Here is a 23,650-nt window from a genome sequence, read left to right as displayed (position 1 = left end):
ACAATAGGAAAAATGACAATATAGTGCTTTGGTATTTACAAAGTGTTTTATGTTAAATCTCCCTTTTACAGATATGGATACTGAGGCTCAAAAAAATTAAGTGATTTGAACAGGGTCATATTGCTGGGAACAATCAGAGATTTCCTTGGCTCCAGGTTAAATCTTTGAGCTACTTTATTCATGTTCAGTCATGTCTGACTCTTCCTGACCCTGGCAGGCCCAGCCCTTCTGCTCTCCATTATCACCCCAAATCTATCCAAGCCTATGTTTATTGTTTTTATGACTCTATCCATCTCATCTTCTGCCATCTCCTTTTCCTTTGGCCTTCAGTCTTTCCCACAATCAGGATCTTTTCTAGTAAGTCCCATTTTCTCATTATGTTGTCTAAGTATTTAAGCTTTAGCTTCAGTATTTGAGTTTCCAGTAAACAGCATGAATTAATTTAAGTATTGGCTGATTTGATCTCTGCACTGTCCAAGGGCTTCTCCAGCAAAAATAGGAAAACTGATTCTGGGGTGCTCTGCTGTCCTTATAGTCCAGCTCTCCCTAGCCATATATCACTCTTGGAAAAAATCTTTGCTTTGACTCTATGAACCTTTGCTGGCAAAATGATGTCAACAATTTTGTCTGTCAAATAAGACTTGGTCACTATTGTTGGAAGCTTACAATTCAATAGGGGAACAACTGACATGACATGCTCAGGCTATTATGGTGTAAAACACAAAAGAGCCCCATAAGAGGCATAGAAAAAATTTATTCTGAAGGGCTGAGGCTGGGTCTGAACACAGAGGGGAGCAGCTGTGCAGGAGCTTTGGATTAATTGGGAAGGGAGCCTATGTCAAAGTGGGATTGTTTGGTCACCCAGTTAGTAAGGATCAAAGTTGGAAACTGAATTGAGACCTTCCTAATTTCAAGTCCCTTATTCTAGCTCTTGTACTAAGCTATCTGGTAGAGGACTATGAAGGCCATTGCCAATCCCTCCTGAATGGGGAAAAGGGAATCGGCACAAAAAGCACCAAACTTGAAATGGTTATTTGCTATGTTTACATTATTCCCAGGGCCAGAAGGGCATGAGAGTCCCTATTCCATAATCTAAAAACCATGACAATTCTGAAATAGAAAGTGATAATTATTTATAAGAAAGGGGAGTCCTGGGTTCTGGCTGAGCTCAGCTAATAATTGGGCTGCCTTCCTTTCTTAAGACTTCAGTCTCTTTCACTGTCAAATGAAGGGATGGGGTAGGACTAAGGAGTCTCTAACACCTTATGAGGTCCTAAATCCTAAATTCCAGAACAAGAGCTGGGAGTTGATTCTTTTTACCTTTCTGCTCTCTGAATGTAAGATGGTCTTCAAATGTGGCAAAATCACCAAATAGCCAACCCTCCACAGGACTGCCTATTTGAGAAGAGAGGAAATGGGGGGTGAGGTGGGGAGAGAATCAAGTTCTCCTCCTCCACAGCTTTTCAAATAATCTCTCATGGGATGAGACTCAGCAGGCAGCCTCCTGGAATGCCAAGTGAAATCCAGAATTTTGGCTAAAAGGAGTAACTATATTCTTGATTGGTACCAAATCCAGAAATAACACTCCTTTTAAAAATTATAGATGGTTATGGAAATGCTAACAGAATGCAGAGCAAGGTACAGACAGAAGAAAAAAAAAGCTGAATAGGACAGATCTGAGTCCAAGTTTGGGGAGATGTGATGTTTCCCGGGCAGAAGGTAGCTAGTTGGTAGATGGAAACACTTATCTCAGAGGTGGGACTTGTGAAGAAACCACCTGTCCAAGGGCAACTCAAATGTTTTAAAGTAACCAGTCAAAGGTATTGAATCATCTGAACTTCTTCTCATGTGCATTGTCAACAGTGAGAGCTCCATGAAGAAAGAAATTATGCATCATTAGCTCTTTGAGGGTGGAGAATATCTTAGCTTTTTTTTTTGGTCTGTCTAGCAAGGGTTAATGGATGACTTGAATTGAATGTGAGAACTGGGTTTTACATAAGCAAGTTAGAGAATGAGAGAAGGCCACTGGGTGAGGCAGGATTTCAATTGCTCCTCTGAAGCTGGCATTGCCACCATCTTGAGTAGATACTCTGTAGTAGCCAGAAAACATGGAAACACAAGAATCACACAGGAAAGAGAACCTGGTGGGCCAATGATATTCCTCACTGGAGTTCCAAACACACTTAAGATACTACAGACTTACTGCAGAGTCAAGATATAACTGGCATCTGAGCCATGAATCATAATGGCTTGAATCAGACTCAAGGTTTCAGGGCATCAGTAACTCATCTGTCAGTTCAAAGACAGACCACAGAGAAATGGATCGATTACCTTAGACCATACTCAACAGTCCTGAATCCCCAACCTATCACACAGACTGCCCATCTTATCTATGTTTATTCATAGGCCCATCTTGGTGCCCCATGCTTGCCCATATTTCCACATGCTCTCTCATTGTCCAATAAAGTTGCACTACAGACTACGATGTTAGCCTCACCCCATTCAGAGTTAGGCAGGCCAAAAATCTCTGGTGCTTATTTTAGGGTACTAGAACATATGAATAAAATAAGATGCCTACCCAGGGCTCAGAACTTCCCACACTTTATAATCGTTTGTGAGAAGCACCCACTTGGTCAAATAATGTTTCTCTGTTTTCTGCTCACGATAGCCATTTTGCTGTGGGGGTTACACTGGCCATGCACACCAGCTCTGTTTTTCATTTGGCTGTTTTGCTGTCCTTAGAAGGTTTATTTCAGGTCGTGGATGTCTGGATATTGGGACTAGGATAGCAGTAGGTGACTGAGTCATTATTTTCGGTGTATTCATATCCCATACTCACTGCTGTGCTTCTGCCCTGAGCTGAGTGTGTCTGTGTGTGTGCATGTGTGTGTGAATGTGTGTGTGCGTGTGCATGTGTGCGTGTTCATTGCCCCTGCCTGTATTTCCTTCCATTATTAGAAGCCACAGCTCTAACAGAATGCTATTGAAAGGGGCCATTATCCTCTAGGCATCCACTCCTTGAAAAGGACCCTCGGCGTCTCAGACACTGAGAGAGGTGAATGGGGGGGAGGAGGAGGGAAGGCACTTCAGCCATTCTGCAAACCCTGTTCAAACTTCCATAGTAGCTGGGAGACTGAGGATGCTGTCTGGACCACCAAACAATGTGCTTTTCTCCCAATAGTGTTTCAAGAACAGAATGAAAAATAAAAGACAATGTTCCATTTTACTTGAGCCAAGAAGCTTCTCCTGAGGGAAAGGGAAAAGCTGGACCCTTTTCTTTCCCCCTACCTCCCCCCCCCCCCCACCATTTTGTGCTCTGGACCTTCTTGGCAAGTGTGTTTGTTGTTGCTGTTGGGTTTTCCTTAGTCATCCCAGTCAATTGTGGCTTGTATTTCGCCTGTGGCCTCATTACTCACTTTGGTGAGCACTGACTGGTCTTCCTGTGGATGCCAGCTGCTTGCCCTCACCCAGTCAACCTCAGCAGTGGAGCTTTGGGCAGAGAGCCAGAAGAGGCCCCCATAGGTTTAAACCTCTCTACCCAGCTAGCAGAGGCAAGATGCCAGTTGTACCCAGCTGAGTGCCCCTGGCCAACATGGAAGGGGTACTCAGAACCAATCTGAGAAAGGATGGCGATCCTTATTTGGTAGAGAGGAGGGAGAGACAATGGCCATTTCATCCCAGAGACAAAAGAGGCCTCCTCAGGAGTTCTTAACCATGTTTGTATGGTGGACTCCTCTGTCATTCTCATGAAGCCTATGCACCCTTTCTCAGAAGAATATTCTTAAATGCACAAAATTTAAAAAAATGGAATTATAAAGGAAGCTATGTATATTGAGATACAGTGGTTGAAACATTTAAAAACAAGTTTATAGATCACATTTAAGATCTGCTCTGACCTAGAACATCTCTGACCAATTGATGACATCTAGCACCTGTGTAGCAATCTTTGAGGAAGAAGAAGTCGCTGCATCTCCGGTCAGTCCACTGCACACTTGGACAGCAATCATTGTTAAAGTTTGTATTTCCATTAAGCTAAAATATACCTCTCTGTGGTCTCTGCCCCTTATTCCCAGGAGGGCCAAACAGCTCCCTAATGACCCTTAGAGTCACTCAGTCCAACTGCTACCTGACCAAGCATCCCTTGGTCCAGTTCTAACTCGGGGTCCCCTGATTTCATTATCAATAAAACAGCTCTTGACCATGTAAACATTTTTTCCCAAAGCACATCCCATGGTAATCCATCCACGCTCTGCCTTACTATCATTGGCTCAGCCTCCATTCTCTTAGGAGGAGAGAAGTAGCACCAGTTCAGAGCAGGAATGGCAGGTTAGCATTAGGTTCTGGATGGCCCCAACTCTTACACTAGGCAAACAGTGCCAAGAAGATCCTCTGCTACCACTTAGCTAATTAAGGGCTAAGGCGAGAAACTGATTTCAAACCCCATATCCCATTGCTTGGATTTTAAGGATCAATACTTATTATGGTGCTTATCACATAATAGGCAATTAATAAATCCTGAATGATTGATGTGGGGTGAGGGGAGTCACTAAGGTTTTTGGCTTTCAAGGTTGGTGAAATTGCTTTTGAGATGACCAGAAGACTTTGGAAACACATAAAAACAAGTTTTTAGAGCTGGATAGGACCCGAGACATTCATCCAAGTCCCCGAGCCTCAGTGCGAGAGCTCCTGGTGGGGTAGCAGTTAGAATTCTAGATGAAACCAAAAGATCTAGATTTCCTGTCTCTGCTGCATGCTAGGTGTGACCTTGGGTAAGTCATCTAGCATCTCTGAGTCTTGGGTTCGAGGGTCATAATGATTTCAATACTTAATAAGTGTGAAGATCAAAGATAATAATGTTTCACGTAAAACCACCACAGAGGAATGATCTATTCTCCTAATTACAGATGAAGACAAGCTCAGAAAAGTGGTCACCTTAAGAACATTTCCTCATTAGGGTTATAGTCACACAATGGCCTAATCGCTGGAGGACTTTAGTGCACGGTCTTGTACACAGACGATCTTATTTGATCCTTACATCAAGCTATGAGGTAGCTTTTATAATTGTCCCTGTTTTACAGATGAGGAAGTCAAGGCTTAGAAGTAAAGGAGGGTGGTATACTGGGAAGGACAGAGTCAAGTTCAAATTCTGCTTCAGATGGTTAATAGCAGTGTAAAATCCCTTCTCAGAACAAAACTCGGTACCTCAGTTTCCCCATTAGCTAAATGAGATTGTTGAGGCGGCCTCTTAGCTCCTTTCTAACTCAATCTATGATCCTGTGACTTGTTTAGAATCACAGAACCAGGAAGTTTGTGAGGTAGGAGTTGAACCCAGGTTTTCTGTTCACTCCACCGAGGTCACACAGGTAATTAGCAACCTGTGGGGAACCTAGGTCTTTTATCTCCCAGTATGACACTCAGTAGTCTTGCTACTGGTCTATGAGATCATCATGCCTTCTTCAATGTTACAATTAGGAGGTATAGGGGATGGAGTACTGATTGATGATCAGGAAGACATGAGTTCAAATCCTGTTCCAGGTACTTAGTTGTGTGACCTCTGATCCCTCAATTTCCTCCTCTGCAAAATGGGGCACCTAGCTTCACCAAGGTGTTTGGTGAGACTCTCTGGGACCTTAAAGTACTCCTCAGATTACAGCTATCATTGTTCTTAAGAGGGGCTTCTGACTTCTGGCCCCTCCCTGACCACGGCTTGGTCATGGGGGAGGGAAATGTAATTCACTTCAGGTGGAGCTCCCCAAGCCTCACTCACACAAGAGCCTGGTTGGACAACAGTAACAAGCCTACTCCCTGTCAGAATCAAGTTTTGACTCTATAGTAATTAGTATGTTAAAAATAGACTTTAAAAACCAGCCCCTGCGCCCCAGCGGAAGCCATTTCCCCAAGCCCAGAGAGTTCTATGAACAGCTGAGATGGCAGGAGATGAGGCTGCTAAGAGGAGCAGCCCGGTCTCAGCCCTACTAATTCCTCTGTCTCGATCCTCTCCAGTTCCCCGTTGTTCCTCTTGCCCCTGAACAAATATAGTGACTTGGTTTCCTTTCCTTGAGAAATAACAGGTACTATATTAAGTGGCCCCAAAACAGACTCACTCTAGAGTCCCCTTGGCCACAAGGGGTATCTGGGAGAAAACTTAATGGGACCCACAAATGAGCAGTCCTGAGAAAGATTTGTCTAAGATCCCCTGAGCTCAACCTTGGGTCTCCCTGGTGGGGTTGCTGTTTGATACATTCTCTCCCGCCCTTTCCATAACCCTTAATTAACATTGGCTTTGACAGCTGTCTTCTCTCACCACCCAATCCATGCACACACAGAGTCTGCCGCTTCCAAGAACCTTCCATCTTCGCAACCATCCATGCAATCTCCCCAGCTAGGTCAAGGGGAATGCTTTCTTCCACAGTCCCCCCCTTTGTCAGATTCTGCCCCAAAGTCTCAGGGGGTGTTTTTCTTCATCCACCTGAGGTCACACCAGTTATACAGAGGTGCTTAAAGAACTCAATAAAAGAGCCAGTTTGGCCTTGGGAAGAATGATTCTTCACTATTTGTGGTTTAGGAAGCAGGTGTGGAGAGAAAGCCAGAGCAACCTGTTGAATGGCAAGGAACCCCCTCCCCAATCATTTCTGACCATTACCAAGTCTTTATGACTAGAATTCAGGCAACAAGTACAGATCAGCCACTGAACTTGGCTCTGAAAGCAGGACAGTCTCAAAATATTTATGGAATATGCCAGATGTTTGTTGGCTAATTAGCAAATGGAAGTAAGTTGGTGATGGCTAAGAAAGCTCATCTTCAGAATGGTAAGCCCACACCCTTTCTGGACACCTAAATTGCTGCCATCCCCCCCCAACCACTTTAATATCTATTTATCCATTTCAGGGACACAGCTACCCCTCCAGAACCTCCTGTGAGTCTCAAGAGAACAGGTAGCTAGAGGATCCGCTACCCGCCCCCCCCCCCAAGGTCAAGTTCCCAGTAAGCTCAGAAAGACTTTGGACATCTACTGAAAGCATCAACCATGTGAGTTCTTTGCTCAATCTCCCTTCTGCTTCCCCAGGCTTTCAGAGAGACCCAACAAGAAGCCTCCCTATCTCTCTGCTCAGCTTTTCTATGAGGGAGGGACCAGTGGTACCTCCTGGACTCCTCAAGTTGAGGGAAGCTTTGCAATATGAAGCAGCATCTGGTGTTCTCCTTTTCTTGACTATTCCCCAGTTGAGACTGGAACATTCTGAGAAGCCCGACTGACTGATGCCCTAGAAACATGCTTTCTTTCAAGAAGAGCCAACCATATACCCCTTGGCATCCAGGGTCAGCCTGGACACTCATTTCCCCTTACCTAGAGAAGAAGACTTGAGCTGAGTAGGTAGGTCAGTAGAGACCAGGTAATGGACCAGAGACCTGCCTCAGAACCTCAGAATGCAACCAACATTTTTTTTTTAGTTCAATAGGGACACAGATTACAGATATGAACATCTTATAGCTAAATATAAAGCACTCTCCTCCTTTATGGATTGTTTCTTGAGAGATGCAAAAAAGAAGAATTTCTAATTGTTATTTGTGAGATTGATTTCTAATCAGAAATAATATGTAAGGGAAACATTTAGCTCCTTCTGGGCGAACTCCTCCCTGTGAGATTCATCCTATTTCTTAAATAGCGGAGGTATTCTCAGCCAAAGAATGCTTTCTGCCATAGAACAAAGGGTAGGAAATACAGTAACTCAGAAATCTGAAATCTGCTAATGAAAATTACAGTAATCCTATTCCCCATACACACACACCCCCCCCCACACACACACACACACACACTGACAACATCAAAGGCAGGCAAATGGTATATGATCAATTCATTTTTCTCTAGAGATAGCCACTTTCTAAAGGAATCAAAGCCCGAGAGACCACTGGCTAAGAACACAAGAAGTCCAGAAAGTTAGACAATACCTCCAAAATGAACTTTCTTCTTGAACCTGGAACTGTCAGCCATCATTTCTAACCTGGGTGTAACCATCTCACTCGAGTTTCTCACGCTTTTCTCTTCCTGTGCAGAAACCCACAGTCTCCACTGGTTACATGACTTCAATTTACTATTGTCCGTTCATCAAAAAAAAAAAAAAAAAGAAAAAAGAAAAAAAGAAAAAAGAAAAGAAAAGGAAAGGGGGGGAAAAAAGCCGCAGCCCTCCAATTTCCCAATTTAAAAAAAAAGAGAGAGAGAGAGAAAGGAGCTGCCTTCCTTCCATGTGCTTAATCCCCAGGGAGATTTACCAAAAAAAAAAAAAATCTTACTTTGAGGTTTTGAAAAGCTGCATCAACTGAAAAGTCAGGTCTTTTACACAAGTTGTAAGCTCAGAATAAGAGCCCCCAGCCTTCCACTTCCACACTGTACCAGCAGGCTAGGTTTTTTTTTCCCCCTAGTGCTGGTTTCCATGGAAATGCATCAGTCACTAATCTAAATAAGTGAGGGTGAAGGACGCCTGAATACCCTCAGCAATTACGCATGCCATTGGAGAGGCAAGACAATGATTCAGCCAAGCTCCTCTCAAAGGGGAAGGCTACTCAGCTGCCTCTGTGGCGCTCTAGCACCTTGGCCAGAGCCCCTTGATCCCTTGGGCTTTTGGTCACTCAGTCGTGGGTAGATTGGTTGGCAAGCCCACGTTTTTTTTTTCTCATCTTGGCTTTTTTACAAGCAACTAACCAAAATAGGTTTTGGGGAGTGGACCCCTGCTGAGTTAAGCTAAGTTGGCTGTGCACCAACCCTGGGGTGTTAAATGGATAGGATGAATATTGAGAAGGGAACACTTGCTCAAAGGATGAATCTCCAAACTAAAGATGATCATCTTTCAGAGTTAAAACAATGAAAAAGAGCTGTCATTTACAAACTACTCTGAGGCTTGCACAGCACTGTATGTCATCATTTCATTTGATCCAAAACAATAAGAGAAGTGCAAGCACTATTCTGATTTTGTACAGGAGGAAACTATCCATCTCTGAGATTGAGTGATTTGCCCAAGGTCGCAGACCAAGAAAGTGTCAGTGGTGGGATTGGAACTCAGGTCTTCCTGTCTCCAAGATCCTCTGGCACTCTCTTTCCTCTGCCTCATCAAAGGGACGATGACATACTTAAGAGAAAAACTTGGATCTCAACGTCTAGAGCAGTAAGAAATATTTGAACCCAAGAGATCTATGCTCCAATCTACACTACTGCTCTGTGATGATCATCCAGCTTCTCAGAAATGGGTCATAATCCACAGGATTTTTCTTCTTTAAGAGTAATGCCTTGCATGCTTTCCTTGAGCTTGACCTCCGAGTTTCTCACTTGATCCTTGCCACCATCATTTCAGGGGTGTAAAAGAGGAATTCTTGTCCCTTTTTCCATTGCTACTCATTTGGGCACTCATTCCCTTTGAGCTACCATTTTCCCAAGAATAAAATGGGAGGAGTGGAGGTGTTACTGTATAGTTCCAAATGGCAGAGGAAAAGAAATAAGTAAAGTTATGCCAAGAAGGAAAGCCAAGAAGGTGGAATGATTCCAGTGCAAGATCCGTTAACTATAACCACAGACTCCAGCAACAACAGATCTTTTTGTGGAGAGAGACAGGAATGCATGTGAAGGAGTGACGGACTGAAAGAGAGGCCATAGGTAAGGAAACTGTCGACTATTTAAGAAGTATGTGCAGATACGATTGCATACAGGATTTTTCTTCCTTTTGTTTGCATCTCCTGAGATCAATAAACTAACACATTTAATAAGTATTTTCTCTATGTCTTGTGTAAAATAAGCATGCCAAAGAACACCCTGCCTTCAGGGGTTTATATTCTAGTGGGAAGATCACAATTAAACTTAAAATAACAATGAATTAAATTGCAATTAAAAAAATCAGAGAATTGAACTTCATGGTTCTTGCAAAGAGACTGTATGTCCCAGTGCTAAGGTCACTGGATTTGGAGTTGGGAAGGACTGGGTTGAATTCTGCCTTGAACCCATACATACTTCCCTATGGCATTACTTCAAACCTGAATCTCAGTTTCCTCATTTGTACAGTGGGTAATAATAACTTCCACACTTTCCACGGTTGCTGTGAGAATCCATTGGGATAAACAAAAACCCACAAAATCAGATCTTAGTCTATGCCTTTGATTCAGATAGGGAAAGTAGAACTGCAGAGAGATGAAGTAAAGGTGGTTTGCCCGAAATAGAAAGAATTAGCGACTATCAGGATCATAGAATCCCAGACAGGCAGAAGTCTCTGGTCCAACCCATCCAACCTGTGCACCCAAGGAAACCAATTTCCAACCTCCTGAGGAGTTTCCTCAGAGATGCCTCCTCTAGATATCCAGCCTTGTTTTCTCTCTCTTTGGTCTCACAGTCTCTGTGTCTGACATGTCTAGTGAGAGGGCATGTCCAGTTCTTATTCTGATAGACAGAGGGCTTCTCTAGTGGTATCTGCCAAGAAAGGAGACTCAGGACAAAGAGCCGAATGACTACAGAAGAGTCATGAATTCTCAATCTCATGCTACAGAGGGAAAATTAGGAAAAAAACCAAAGTAATCCAAGAAAATTATTAAAAGTTAATCAATTGAAAAAAGCGATACAAAGTCTTAAGGAAGAAAATAACTCCTTGAAAACTAACAATTGACAAGAGGAATTGAATGACATTGTAAGATAGCAAAAAATAATAAAAATTACAAAAATAGCAGAGGATCTGAACCATCTCATTAGAAAAACAACTGATCTGGAGAATAGATCAAGGAGAGATAATATAAGAACTGTCAGACTACCTAAAAGTTATGATAACAAAAGAATCTGGATACAATATTACAATAAATTATTAAGAAAATTACATTCTCCTAGAACTTTTATGAGCCTTCATCTCTCTCCTTCCTGTGCTTTGTAATTCCCTGCCTTGTAAAAATGTCTGTGAATATATGCCATCTCCTTTCCCTTTGCCAGTAGAATTTAAGCACCCTGACTGCAGGGTCTATTTTATTGTTATTGTTCAGTCCTTCCAGTTGTTTTCAATTCTTCATGACCCCATTTGTTTTTGCTTTTGTTTTGGCAAAGATATTGGAGTAGACTATCATTTCCTTCTCCATTTTACATAGAAGTCAACTGAAGCAAACAGGGCTAAGTGACTTGCCCAGGGTCACTCAGCTAGGAAGTTTTGGAAGTCAGATTTGAACTTAGGAAAGAGGAGCTTTCTTGACTCCAGGCCTGGCACTCTATGCACTATGGTGGTCTTTTGATGACCAGGGTTCATTTACTTCATAAGCCTCTGCCTCTGGAGTACCCTGAGGATATGCCCTCATCCTCTCACAGCAAGGCTTAGGCAATAGCCTTTGGATAGCCTTCCTGTCTCCCATCTCCCTTCACACTGTTGCATTCTCTACTCAGTCACCAAAAGGATCTTCTGAAGTCTTAGGTCTGACTATGATCACCTCTCTTCCCACCAATTCAATAAGTTGCCGTGGCTCCCTTTGGCCAATAGGATCAATATGAAGCTCTCTGCTTATCATTCAAAACCCTTCATAGTCTAGACCCTTCCTACTTTTCCAAGCTTCATGGGATCTCTCAAGACTCAAGTAAGGTCTCACTTTCAGTAAAGATCTTTCCCTGGTTTTGTTTCCCATCACAGCATCCCTGCCCCCCCCCCCCCCAGGGCTGCCAGGGACTTTCTTCATTGATTTTCTTCAATTTACACTGGAAATACTTTATATGCAGCTGTCACAAAGCAGGGGCTCAATTATTAATTGAGTAATAGGGCCTTGTCTGTCATATGGTGCTTATATCTGCACTCAATTAATGTTGGGCTATCTCCAAGGCTCTATTGGCTCTGCAGGAGATGAGGTCAGAACTTGGCATGGGCACTGAAGGACCAGTGCTTTGGTTGCCATATCCTCTCTTAGTCCACCCGTATCAGTGGCCTAGAGCTTTGCACACCTCCTTCATCGCTCAACCTTGCTCCTACCTCCTCAACCACCACTGAAACATGATCTCCTCAGCAGAAGGCAAAGGGTCACAATCATGGTCTAGTCTGCTCACGGTTACCTGGAAGCTACCGAGCATCAGGATTTGGTGGGGGAAGGACAGAAGGAGGCAGAGTAGCAAAATAATTGGCTCTCCATAAACCAAACTGAGTTGCTCCCATTTTTTTTTAGCAAGCTTCAGTCTATATATAATCAATATCAATTCTTTCTCTGGAGATGCATAGTATGTTTGCTTCATCATGAGTCCTTTGGAATTTCTTGGATCACTATTTTCCTGAGAATAGCTAAGTTATTCCCAATTCTTTTTCTTTTTTGGTTTTTGCAAGGGCAATGGGGTTAAATGACTTGCCCAAGGTCACACAGCTAAGTAATCATTACATGTCTGAGGTAGGATTTGAACTCAGGTCCTCCAGATTCCAAGGTGGTTAGTCTATCCCCTGTGCCACCTAGCTGCCCCATCATTCACAATTCTTCATTGAACAATATTGCTTTACTATGTACAATGTTCTGGTTCTGTTCACTTTACTTTGCATTAGTTCATGTAAGTCTTTCCAGTTTTTTCTGAAGTCACCCTGCTTCTTATTTTCAAGTTCTTCCCATTCTTTTTTGTAAAGAAAGATTTTATTTATTTTGAGTTTTACAATTTTTTCCCCCTAATCTTGCTTCCCTCCCCCCACCTCCCACAGAAGGCAATTTGCCAGTCTTTACATTGGTTCCATGGTATACATTGATCTCAGTTGAATGGGATGAGAGAGAAATCAGAACCTTAAGGAAGAAAAATCAAGTATAAGACATAGCAAAATAATGAGATAATGATTTTTTTTAAATTAAAGGGAATAGTCCTTGGTCTTTGTTCAAATTCCACAGTTTTCTCTGGAAACAGATGGTAAAGTTCCTCCCATTCTTGACAATGTTCAGTAAAGACACTTAAACTGTCTTCTTGAAAGTTTCCTGCCCATTGTGAAGCCATCTCTGCCCTGGATCTAAGGCTTGCCTCCTTGGGATAGTGCTAGCCCATAAAGGGAGGGGCTAATCCAGAGCTGACTGTAGGGAAGAAAACAGTGCTTTGATCCCTGGCAACCAAAGAGTCTCCTGTGCCCAAAACCTCACTTCACAGGACATAAAACATCCTCCAGGACAACCCTTCAAGGAACTATTCTGTGCATTTCACAACACTGATAAAGTATGTCCTATGTGTCACACATTCTCCTTGGTTCTAGGGCCACAAAGACAAAAAAGTCAAGCAATCTGCCTTCAATGGACTTCTATATGGTGTGTGTGTGTGTGTGTGTGTATGTGTGTAGGTCAATGAGGAGGACAGCATGTACAGAACTAAAAATGAAATTATATACAAAGATAGTTTCAGGGAGGAGGGCATTCATCAGGACAAACTTCCTATAGGAGGTAATACTGAAGAAGCAAAGGGTCGGGGGGAATTTCAGGCATGGGGAATGGGGTCTATGCAAAATATGAAAGATGAAATGCCACCATGCCCTTCATGAATAGGCCACTTCAGCTGAAATGGTACATGAAGTGGAACTGCTTATGATCAGCCTGGGAAGAGATTGGAGACAGACTGGGAATAGCCTTAAATGCCAAACCAAGGAGTTTCCATTTTGTCTTGGAGGCAATGAGAGCCACCAGAGGTCTTGAGCAAATGAGTAACCTAGAGGAATGAATTCACAGCTGCAGGAAAGTTGTCTTCCACTGATTTGTCTCACAGCCTCACCTCAGAGTATTTCAATGATATCTATTATCATGTCTGAAGAGAGCAACAATTCTTCTAAATGAGTGAGCCCAAAGAAAGGTACTTGATAGAATGGTGCTGGCTGATTGACTGCACAATGCTTGTCCAAGGGTCGAATTCCATCACTCCAGAATCAGGAGGATAGTCCTATTAAGGTACTGGTCCTCATCCCTGGGATGTTCAAATCTGGGAAACTATTTCATATTTTAGATAGAACACCTTATGTCTTACCTCATCCATCCTCCCACACAGCGTTAGCCTTTGAAAGCTTCCTCAGTTATAAGACTAAAGCTACAAAGGCAGTCTTCTTTCTTTTGGCCTTAGCTCAATTTTTAATGAATTAAAAACATGCATGATTGATAGGAGGACATTTCTGAAGCCATTAGGGAATGAACCTAACCAGAACAGGCCAGGCAGCAACAAATCAATTCTGTGAGAACTTGCTAAATAAGAAATGTCTGCTCAATGTGAAGGAGTGTCCTGCTAGATGGTAACAATTATTGCAGGTTGGGAGAGCAGGAGGCAAAATGCTGGTCTTGGACTCAGGAAGACCTAAGTTCGAATTTGGTTTCCAATGATCACAAACTATGTGAGCCTGGACAAATGACTGAACTTCTCTCAGCCTTAGTTTCCTCATCTGTAAAATGAGAGAGTTGAACTCAATGTCCACTAAGCTCCATAACTCTAGATAGATGTCCAACAAAGCCATACAAAATACACCGCATAACCTTCTTTCAAAGAGCTTATTGCCAAGTGGAAAAGACACGGAGTGAGAGGGTCCAAAAGCACTGGAATGGGAACCAAAGGTTTTCTTTTGAAAGTTGATCTCAAGAATAAGGAGGTGAGAATCCCATACTGCCTAGGTCTGGCCATATCACCTCTGGAATTTAGTTTTTCCTTCTGATCTTTGCTTGAACCCTAAGCATTTATTCAGCACTTACCCTAGATCAGACTCTGTGCAAGGAGAAGGGAATGGGTGTGTAGGTAGAATCAATGAATCATTGTAATAAAATGAATATGAGGATGAGAGAGAAAGAGATGGCAAGAGATATGAAAGAGGCTGTAAAGATAGTATGAGTACAGCACTGCAATTAACTGGTTATGGAGGTGGACAGATGAGAGAAATGAATAGATATGAGGTGCCAAATGATGAACATAACTTGGTCATTAATTGGAAATGAGAGGTGAAGGGGGGGTGAAGAGTCAAGGATGACTTCAACATGACTAATGTGGGTAACCAGAAGGATGGTGGTGCCTAAAGGAACACAAGTTAAAGTTGAAGTGAATTTCAGGGGAAGGTGGTAGCTTTCATTTTAGACTTGCTGAGATCGAGAGGTCTAAAGGACGCACAGAGGGAGATGCCCAACAGGCAATGAACAGCATGTGACTAGATGTGCAACTCTGGCAAAATCATCTATGAAATAAGGGTGATAATAATAATAATAATGAAGATCACATGCCAAATGGATGATTGGGGACTTCCAATGAGAATCCATCTTTATAGAGCTTTGCAAGATTAAGGCACTATTAAATAGTGAGTGTAGAGTAGGGAGGGGGAGAGAGAGAGAAAAGAGAAGATAGTCTAGGAGAGTAGTGAGGCATCCCCAGGCCGCTTTGGAGGGTGGAATATGACTGAATATCGAGGAAAGAGGCAAAGGACTACCATGACAGTTAAGGAAGGGGGAAGCAAAGGAGAGAATTACTATCATGAAAAACATGGCAAGATAGGGTAATGACAAGGAGTGTCAAAAACTTCACAAAAGTCTAAAAGAATGTGGACAGAAACAAAGGTAATTCAAGTTAGAAATTGTGATATCATTGGGATATCATCGGAGAGGGCAGCTTCAGCAAGGGGAAAGGTTGAACATCAAACTCAGAGGGGTTGAGGTGGGAGTAGGATATGAGGAAGTGAATGTAACACATGTAAACAGATAGTCTAAAAGTTTGTTAAGGAAAGAAGAGATGAGGACAATAGCTAAGGGCATGGTAAAATCAAGTTAAAGTTTTATTATTGTTATTGTTAATATGGTGGAGATATGGGCATATTTGCAAGAATCAGAGAGAGTCGAGAGGAGAAAAAGTGATCAAGGATTAGAAAGAGGAAAGGGGTCAATGAAAAGGCAACTCGCGAGAGGAGATGGGAAAAGATGAGTTCTAGAAGTTAAGGAAAGGGTTGATTTTGGCATGGACAAATGCTGTCTTTTCCTCAGACACTAGATTAAGGTAGGAGAAACAAGAGGATGAGGGAGGGAGGATCTGAGGTAGAGAAAAGGGGAGAAGGTAGAGTTCAGAATGAATAGTCTCCATTTCTTGTTAAAATATGAGGTGAAGTTTTATTTAGAGGAAGCGGGAAGGGGTTTGAAGGAAAAAAATAGCTCTATGGGAAAGAGAAAAACAATTGCTGTGCAGCAGTGAGGGTCCAGTGGAAGGTATTGCATACTTTTGAACAAGACTGTGAGTTTAATCCTCTGACTTCCTTTGGCCAGCAACAAGTAAGAGGAAAGAAGGAAGAAGCAGGGGTGACCCTGCGTTAATATTGGGAAAGGAATGACATAATATGGCCATGCTTGGGGGTGGGGTGGGGAAGCTGATTGTTTAGAAGATGAGATTGTTCCAGAAGGAATGTGAATGGGAAGCAGGCAGGTAGACTGAAAAAACAAAAAAGAGAATGATCAGAAGTGGTGAGAATGCAGGATCAACTTCAAGGGGAGAGGTATAGGCAAAGGAGAAACTGAGGCAATACAAAGTTTAGGATCATGGCAGAGAAACACTTGTGGGTGATGATCACCTCATGGGCAGGGCCATCTCTATGAGCCCTGAGGTGGATAAAGACTCAGCTCATGGGAGTTGAAGATGTTGAGATGCCAGGAAGTGAATATTTGTATATATACAAACAAAGGCTAGAGGTAGGGGTTGGGTGGGGAAGAAGTCTGTGAGTACTTTCCAATTTGTTCTTTCTGACCTTTTTAGTTGCATGCTCAGTTCTCTGATTTCCTCTTTCTCTATTTTATTCATGTAAGCATTTAGAGATAGAATCATTTAGTTACCAATTAGTTTTAGATGTATCTCTCCATGGCTCTTTGCTGCAAATGATTTTTATTGCATCATGATCTGAAAAAGGGCACATTCAATATTTCTGCCTTTCTGCATTTGATTATGAGGTTTTATGCCTAACACATGATTAGTTTTTGTGGAGGTGCCACGTACCACAGAATGAAAGGTATATTCCTTGCTATCTCCATTCAGTTTTTTCCATTATTATATTAAGTCTATTATATCTAAGTTTTTCTAACATTCTATTCACCTCTTTAACTACTCGTTTATTTTATGGTGAGATTTATCTCATTCTGAGAGAAAGAGGTCAAATAGAACTGTGTGGTCTGTATCTTAGCATCTCCTCTAGGAATGTAGATTGTATACTGTTTGGTGCATAAATGTTTAGTATTGAAATTACTTCATTGTCCTCCCTGAATCCCTTTTAATGAGATCTATTTTTGCAATTGCTTTATCTGAGATAAGGATTGCTACCCCTCCTTTTTTCACTTTGGTTGAAGTATAATATATTAAGCTCCAGTCTTTTACCTTTACTCTGTGTAGATCTCTATGCTTTAAATGTGATTCTTGTAAGCAACATATTGTAGGACTTTGGTTTTTAATCTCCTTTGCTATCCACTTTTGTTTTATGGGAGAGTTCTTCCCATTTACATTTACAGACTATTGCCACTTTTTCCAAAAAGAGGGGAAATGATCTGGAGGACAGTAGATGATGGCACTAAGTCTTTGGAAATGGTGGTGTGAGAAATGTAGGGTGTTGGTCCTCATAGGGTGTGAAGGTGAGCCCTTAGGGAATTCATTACAAAGGGGGAATGGCCCAGCCAATCACAAGAATGGAAGAGTTTTCCTAATCCCATTCTAGGGATAGCAAACCCCAAACCGTTTCTCAACCAGTCAAGAGTGACCTAGAGATCTTGACCTAATGCTACTGAGTTTGAGCAATTAGATAATTGAATATTAACCCACACACCCCCTGTGACAATTGGGGTTCTTTAGCATATCATGCATCCTATGATGTGGGAGGGGATCAAATTAGGGGCATGTCATGGAATGGGTGGACCTCTTAGATTGTAACTCAAACTCTGAGGTCCTATGAACATCCAAGAGGGAGGGGAAAGCGTTTCTGAAGACCATAAATTACCTGACTTTGAAGACTAATTCGTGCCTCATGCCTAGGAATGAGGTACCTGTATCTTGTAAGGTGTATCTTGCAAAGTTCATGAATAAAATGTACAATTTTCTCTCCCCCAGCATGTTTTTCTTCTCATTCATTTATAATTGAGAGATGGAGTAAACCACAAATATTACTCAGTAATAGCAGCAGGCGAAGGTCTGGAAATGACAGTGGAAACAAAGTATTTGCCTATTCTTCCTCCCTGACCAGTATCTGGGCCATGACTGACAACTAAACTTAATTTTATCATGGTTTTCTTTCTCCACTTTGCTCAGGGACCATAATGAAAAAGCCCCCAGTGGTTACACAATCAGTGCCATTAGCACCATCTCAAGAACATGGCAGTTTCTCTGACCTCTTCTGATGGTGTTTTGTCTCAAATCTTAGAGAGCATTCAAGTTGGAATATTTCTCAATCACAGAATCACTGAATGTTAGAGCTGGAGGATGAGTAAAACAATTCGTTTCCAGATGGCCACCTTATCCCACAGGAACCCATGGCAACAATTAAGTTCAGACTCTTCAAGTCAAGCTCATTTATAAGCGCCATCCAGTAAATAGTCAGGAAGTTTTGTAATCCATTATAACCTCATTCTTATTGATTTTCAGTATTGAAATTAAGCAATGGAAACTTTTTACAAGGTAGCCAATGATGCTGATGTTAATCATTATTCAAGTATTAGCACCCAAACCCTTCTCCATGAACCATATAAGAAACTACATGCTTGGGGTGGGAGAAGGAAGGGAAAAGTAACCGACAGAAGACAGCATGGAGATGAAGTCTTCCCATCCCCACTTCCCATTTTATAGTTTTGGAAGCTGAAGTAGATTGATATGAATGCATCTCAACTCATGCTGTAGAGGCAATAGCAAAGTTAGGACCCAAGCCACTGTAACTAGTCCGGCTATATAACGAGTCCTTCTTCCTTGTTAAAAAAAAAAAAATAGGAACGAAAACAGCCACGAAGAACTGGAAAACTAGCAGTGGTGGTCAGAACTATTCTGACTGTGGCCAAAACCAGCCTCAAAGCTATCAGCAGTGAAAAGTCACCAGCCATTTGAGCCACGAAAGGATACGCCCAGAACCATTTGTGAGTTTATTACCAAGGCCCCATTTTCTGAAAGAATATTTAGGTTAATAACTTTTGAAGATGATCATTAGCCTAAATAACACAGTGATGAAAGGAAACTGTGCAGGGTTCTTCTAAGTGAGGGGCGTGTGTGTGTGTGTGTGTGTGTGTGTGTGTGTTTAATGCATCATAGGATTTTAGTGAGTCAATGTTTCTCTAGGATATTGAGACACAGTACTAACACCCCAAACCAGAAGAACTCAAATTATTTACAGCTGGTTGTGTGTCACATTTATAAAGTGAGTCATTTGGTAATGTTTTAGGATTCAGAAACCTAAAACGACAGGACAATTTTTGTAGATACCAGGGTAGGAAGGCATATAGAACATTGCACTCTTATATGGGAGAAAGGCCCCTTTGAGAGGCTTAATCTTTAGAGATATCGTCATCCCTTCCTTTACTTTGGTTTCTCTTCTTAGTCAAGGTTCAGATGCCTCAGTTCATTAGTACATGGGCTTAATGAGAATCAACCAAAAGACTTGGAGGCAGCATGGGAGCAAACATTCTCATAAACCATAACTCACTTTTTTATAATATTTTCTGGGTTTACAATGCATTGAAATATTACCTCATTTTACAGAGGCTCTGAGAGATCAAAGTTCCTCTTCCTTACCATAAAGCTGGAAGCATTTGGACTTTAAGGTCAGCCTTCTCTCTGCCATTTTACAATATTTCAGTTAGTCAGCCAAAGGTCCTGGTAGGAGAGTCAGGGCTGATCCAGTATGGATAGGCCCAGGAAAACTACTCAAGATCCCTGTTCTCCTAGTTAACATTATTAGTCCTCAAAAATGAAGGAAACGAGTCTTCTTCCATCACTGCTTGATTAAGTAGGGGTTGGAAAAAAAAAAAAACCACCTTTATAGTTCAAGGCCTCATAACTTCATCACTAAGGGTCTCCTTTCCACTGACAAAGATTGCAATCCTTCCCTTTTGGGGGGGGGGGGGTTGTAGCTATTGAGCATTCTTGAGCAAGGGAGTGACCTAAAGAATAAAGAACAAATGACCTCAAGAAATTGAGTCTAGTTTTGCTATACAATGGGGTGGGGGTGGGGGGATAACAGAGGGAGGGAATAGAGATTCTTGAGTTGGTCAGGATTCGGGATTGAAGGAGTGGGGACCTAGCCATGGTCAGTGACCGAGCAAAACAGATACAAGAGAAAACTTGAAGAAAAATGTGATCAGGATCATGTGCTATGAAAGAACAAGGAAAGCAAAGCACTGGAGAACGTTATTTAGAGACAGGAAGACTGATGTCACTTGGAGGGGAAAGGGAGGCCAGAAGGAGAATCTCCTTTGGAGAGAGGGAGATGATGAATGTGAATCTGGACTGGGAGAGCTCAGGGTATTAGCAATGCACCAAAGTGGGGATGATCAGTGGAAGGCAGCTGAAGAAAACAGGATTATGAGTCAGTGAATTGATGCCAGACATTTGGTCATACTACATCAAGCTCAGTTAAAAGATGTAGGAGGCAGCTAGGTGGTGTAGTGGGTAAAACACTGGCCCTAGAGTCAGGAGGACCTGAGTTCAAATCTGACCTCAGACACTTAATAATTATCTAGCTGTGTGACCTTGGGCAAGTCACTTTCAAAAAAACCCCCAACCAAACAAAAAAAGATATAGACCAATCTTCAGTGGGAGAGAAGGTTTGGAAAGCTTTTCCCAAGTATTCAGAAGACTATCAAATGGAAGGAAAATCAACCTGGATCTGCTTGTGCTGAGAGCAGTGTCCAGAGTCATGAGGGGAGACTCCGAATAATTAGGTTATGTCTGATGTCATAAAGACTCTCCTGGTGCTAAGAGCTGACCCAAAGTGCGTTAGGCCGCCTTGAGTCTATGCAAGCAGAAGCCCAAGGCTAAGGGGATGGGTATTGTGGAGAGTGGCTTCTTGCCCTCAAATCTGGTTTGGATTCTCTGGTCACCAAGGCTTCATCTAGCTCGGGGACTAGGTATGGCAACCTGAGGATAAGGGGAAAGGATGAGCAAAAATGCAAAAGCAGCCTGAAAACAATCTCTTCTTTGCCAGATGAATCTATGTACCTGCATTTAGGTGAGCCCTTCCACATAGGTCCTCTGGCCTCTTTTGGGGGAGAAATCATGTTTGACTAGAGTCATGGATTTCATTTCTTGAATCTTGTTAGACCCACTGAGTCAATCACCTTTCAGGACTCCTAGGATCGAAGCAAGGGACAAATTGAAGGGCTGCAGTGGGGATCAGCCTCCAAAAAAGCTATTTTGTGAATAGGGCTAGACTACCCAAGTTGCTAATGAACTCATCTCATATTTTATCACCCAGAGAATGAGGTGCTGAGGTATACAGAACTCTTTCATCAAGGATTTTTTTTTTCTTTCTTGAGTCTATCTCTTAAAATGAGAGGGAATTTGGGTCACTAATTTTTCTTCATTGGGCCTCAGTTTCTTAATTGGTAAAACAAGGGGATTGGATCTAATAGTCTCTGAAGTTTCTTGCTGATAAAACCCCACAAACCATAGACTAGGGATAACCTGACTGTCATATAGTACCTGGAAGAATGATACCCCCTTGGGTACCATCTTGGATCCTTGTCCAAGGGGCTGAGTTATGAGCTGTCTTTGATTTTCTAAAATGGAAACTTTGAAAGATAAAAGGCTGGTAGCCTGATCAGGTGAACATTCCCTCCCTTAAATATCTCCTTTCTATTTTCATGTTTAAAAACAACAATGAGATAGCAGCACGCTGGACCACCAAGCCAGAGCTACCCAGCTTGTTCCCTCAGGCCATTTTTAACTCCTTTCACAGAAACACAGACTTGAGGTTGAAAGAAACCTCAGTGGTCATCTCTACCTACATAGAACTGAAAAGGAATCTCCTGTACCCCATACCTAAGCAGTGAGTGGCCTCTGCTTTGCTGGAGGATGCCTGGTGAAGGAGAGCCTACCAAGTTTACTCCTAACATAACAGCCCAGTTCTGTTTGGATGGCTTCTAATCTTAAGAAAAATTTTCCTTATCCTGAGCCTAGGGAACTTCAAGCATCTGCTCCTGGTTCTACCCTCCAAAGCCAGGCAGAACAAATAGAATCCGTCTTTGTCATGACAGCTTGCATGCCCTAATGATGTCATTTCCCTCTGTCTAGTATAAGCACTCCCTGGCTAAGGGGTGGGAGGACTTCTTTTCAGGGTGAGGTGACTGAAGTTCAAAGTTCTGATGAATAGAGAATTAGGTGAGGAATCAGGAAGATTCACTTTCCTAAGTTCAGCTCTACTCTCAGATCCTAGGCCCTAGGCTAGGAAGGCCTAACTGTGTGACCCTGGGTAAGTCACTTTACCCAGGTTTCCTTAGGGTCCTCATCTGTAAAATGAATTGGAGGAAGAAATGGAAAACCATTCCAGTACCCCAAATGGGACCATGAAGTGTCAGAACAACTGAATAATAATGTTACCTATAGCCCTAAAGCTTATGGTTGATTCTTAGGGCAATACCTTGCCTACAAAGTAGGCTCTTAGTGTTTGTTGCTTGACTAACTATACTTTCTAGTGATGACCTACCAGGAAAGAAAAGTCAAGGAGAAGATCAGATGATGAAACCGGGAAGAAGTGTTGAGGGGGCTGGGGGTGGTTGGGGAGGGGATGTCAATGCTCATACTGAATGGTTGATGGAAGCATGGATCATTTTGATTTAAGCATAACTTTTCTCTTTCAGAATCATTACGTCAAAGGAAGAGGCCAAATCATCCTATTCTAGAGGCTGCATAGAGGATGGGCATCAACAAACCAAGGCAGGTGAAATGGCCTCCATGCTTCGTGGCCTCCAGGATCTATGGTCTCCATTGACCCATGGCCAATCTAAATGAGTAGGGTATTGGAACTGGGTCTTTTTCAACATCTCTATGTTGTGGCCACTGAGAACTGGATCCTTCCTTTGTCTCCAGGATCCTACAGAATTCCCCTATTCAGCTTCTTAAAATATCTTGACTTTCAAAGAGCAGGAGGGGGTTTATTTGACTTGCTTTTTGGCAGCACCCCTTCGCAGGCCTGGAGGCTGGTGGGTCTTTTCCCCTGTGGCTATGAGTCCACATTTTGGGGGTTGGTCACCCTCTCCTAAGGATTGTGGAGGACTCAAAAGAAGAAGCCTCTCTCTCCCCAAAGTTGGCATTAGCCAAGTTAGAGCCTTTGGGATGAACGTTGATTGGGGAATTCAATAGAGCCCAAGTCCCAACTGTTGGGCAAACAGCGTGTCAGAGGCTGAAAGACGGAGAGAGCATTAGGGCTTTGGGTCTAGAAAATGAAGCTTCAAGCCTTGAACAAATGGCTAGTTTACACAGCAATGGATAAAACCACATCTTGGTGGCACAGTGGTTAAAACACCTGGCCTGAAGGCGGCGGCCGGGGGGGGCTTCCTGAGTTCAAATCTAGTCTCAGCTACTAGTTGTATGACCCTGGACAAGTCATTTAATCCTATTTGCCTCAGTATTCTCATCTGAAAAATGACCTGGAGGAGGAAACCACTCTAGTATCGTCACCAAGAAAACCCAAACAGAGTCACAAAGAATCTATCATGACGGAAAAACAACAGATAGATG

General features: G+C 42.5%; 1 protein-coding gene across 8 annotated transcripts in view; it reads right to left on the bottom strand.

Annotated features, from left to right (window-relative positions):
• Positions 1 to 23,650, bottom strand: part of SHANK2 (SH3 and multiple ankyrin repeat domains 2) — a 675,055-nt gene that overhangs the window by 299,830 nt on the left and 351,575 nt on the right. Inside the window, exon 1 of one of the 8 annotated variants that reach the window (XM_074230852.1) lies at positions 7,948 to 11,641. The exons of the other annotated variants lie outside the window; for them this stretch is intronic. Coding sequence (XP_074086953.1) covers positions 7,948 to 8,014 — 67 coding nt within the window. The 5' untranslated portion in view covers positions 8,015 to 11,641. Of the gene's footprint in view, positions 1 to 7,947; positions 11,642 to 23,650 lie in introns of those variants that run through there. 8 annotated transcript variants of the gene reach the window in all.

The sequence above is a fragment of the Macrotis lagotis genome, chromosome 3 (genome assembly GCF_037893015.1).
Source record: "Macrotis lagotis isolate mMagLag1 chromosome 3, bilby.v1.9.chrom.fasta, whole genome shotgun sequence".
In the NCBI taxonomy this organism is placed as follows: domain Eukaryota; kingdom Metazoa; phylum Chordata; class Mammalia; order Peramelemorphia; family Peramelidae; genus Macrotis; species Macrotis lagotis.
Note: the sequence above shows the minus strand (reverse complement) of the source record. Positions and strands in the feature narration are given on the sequence as shown.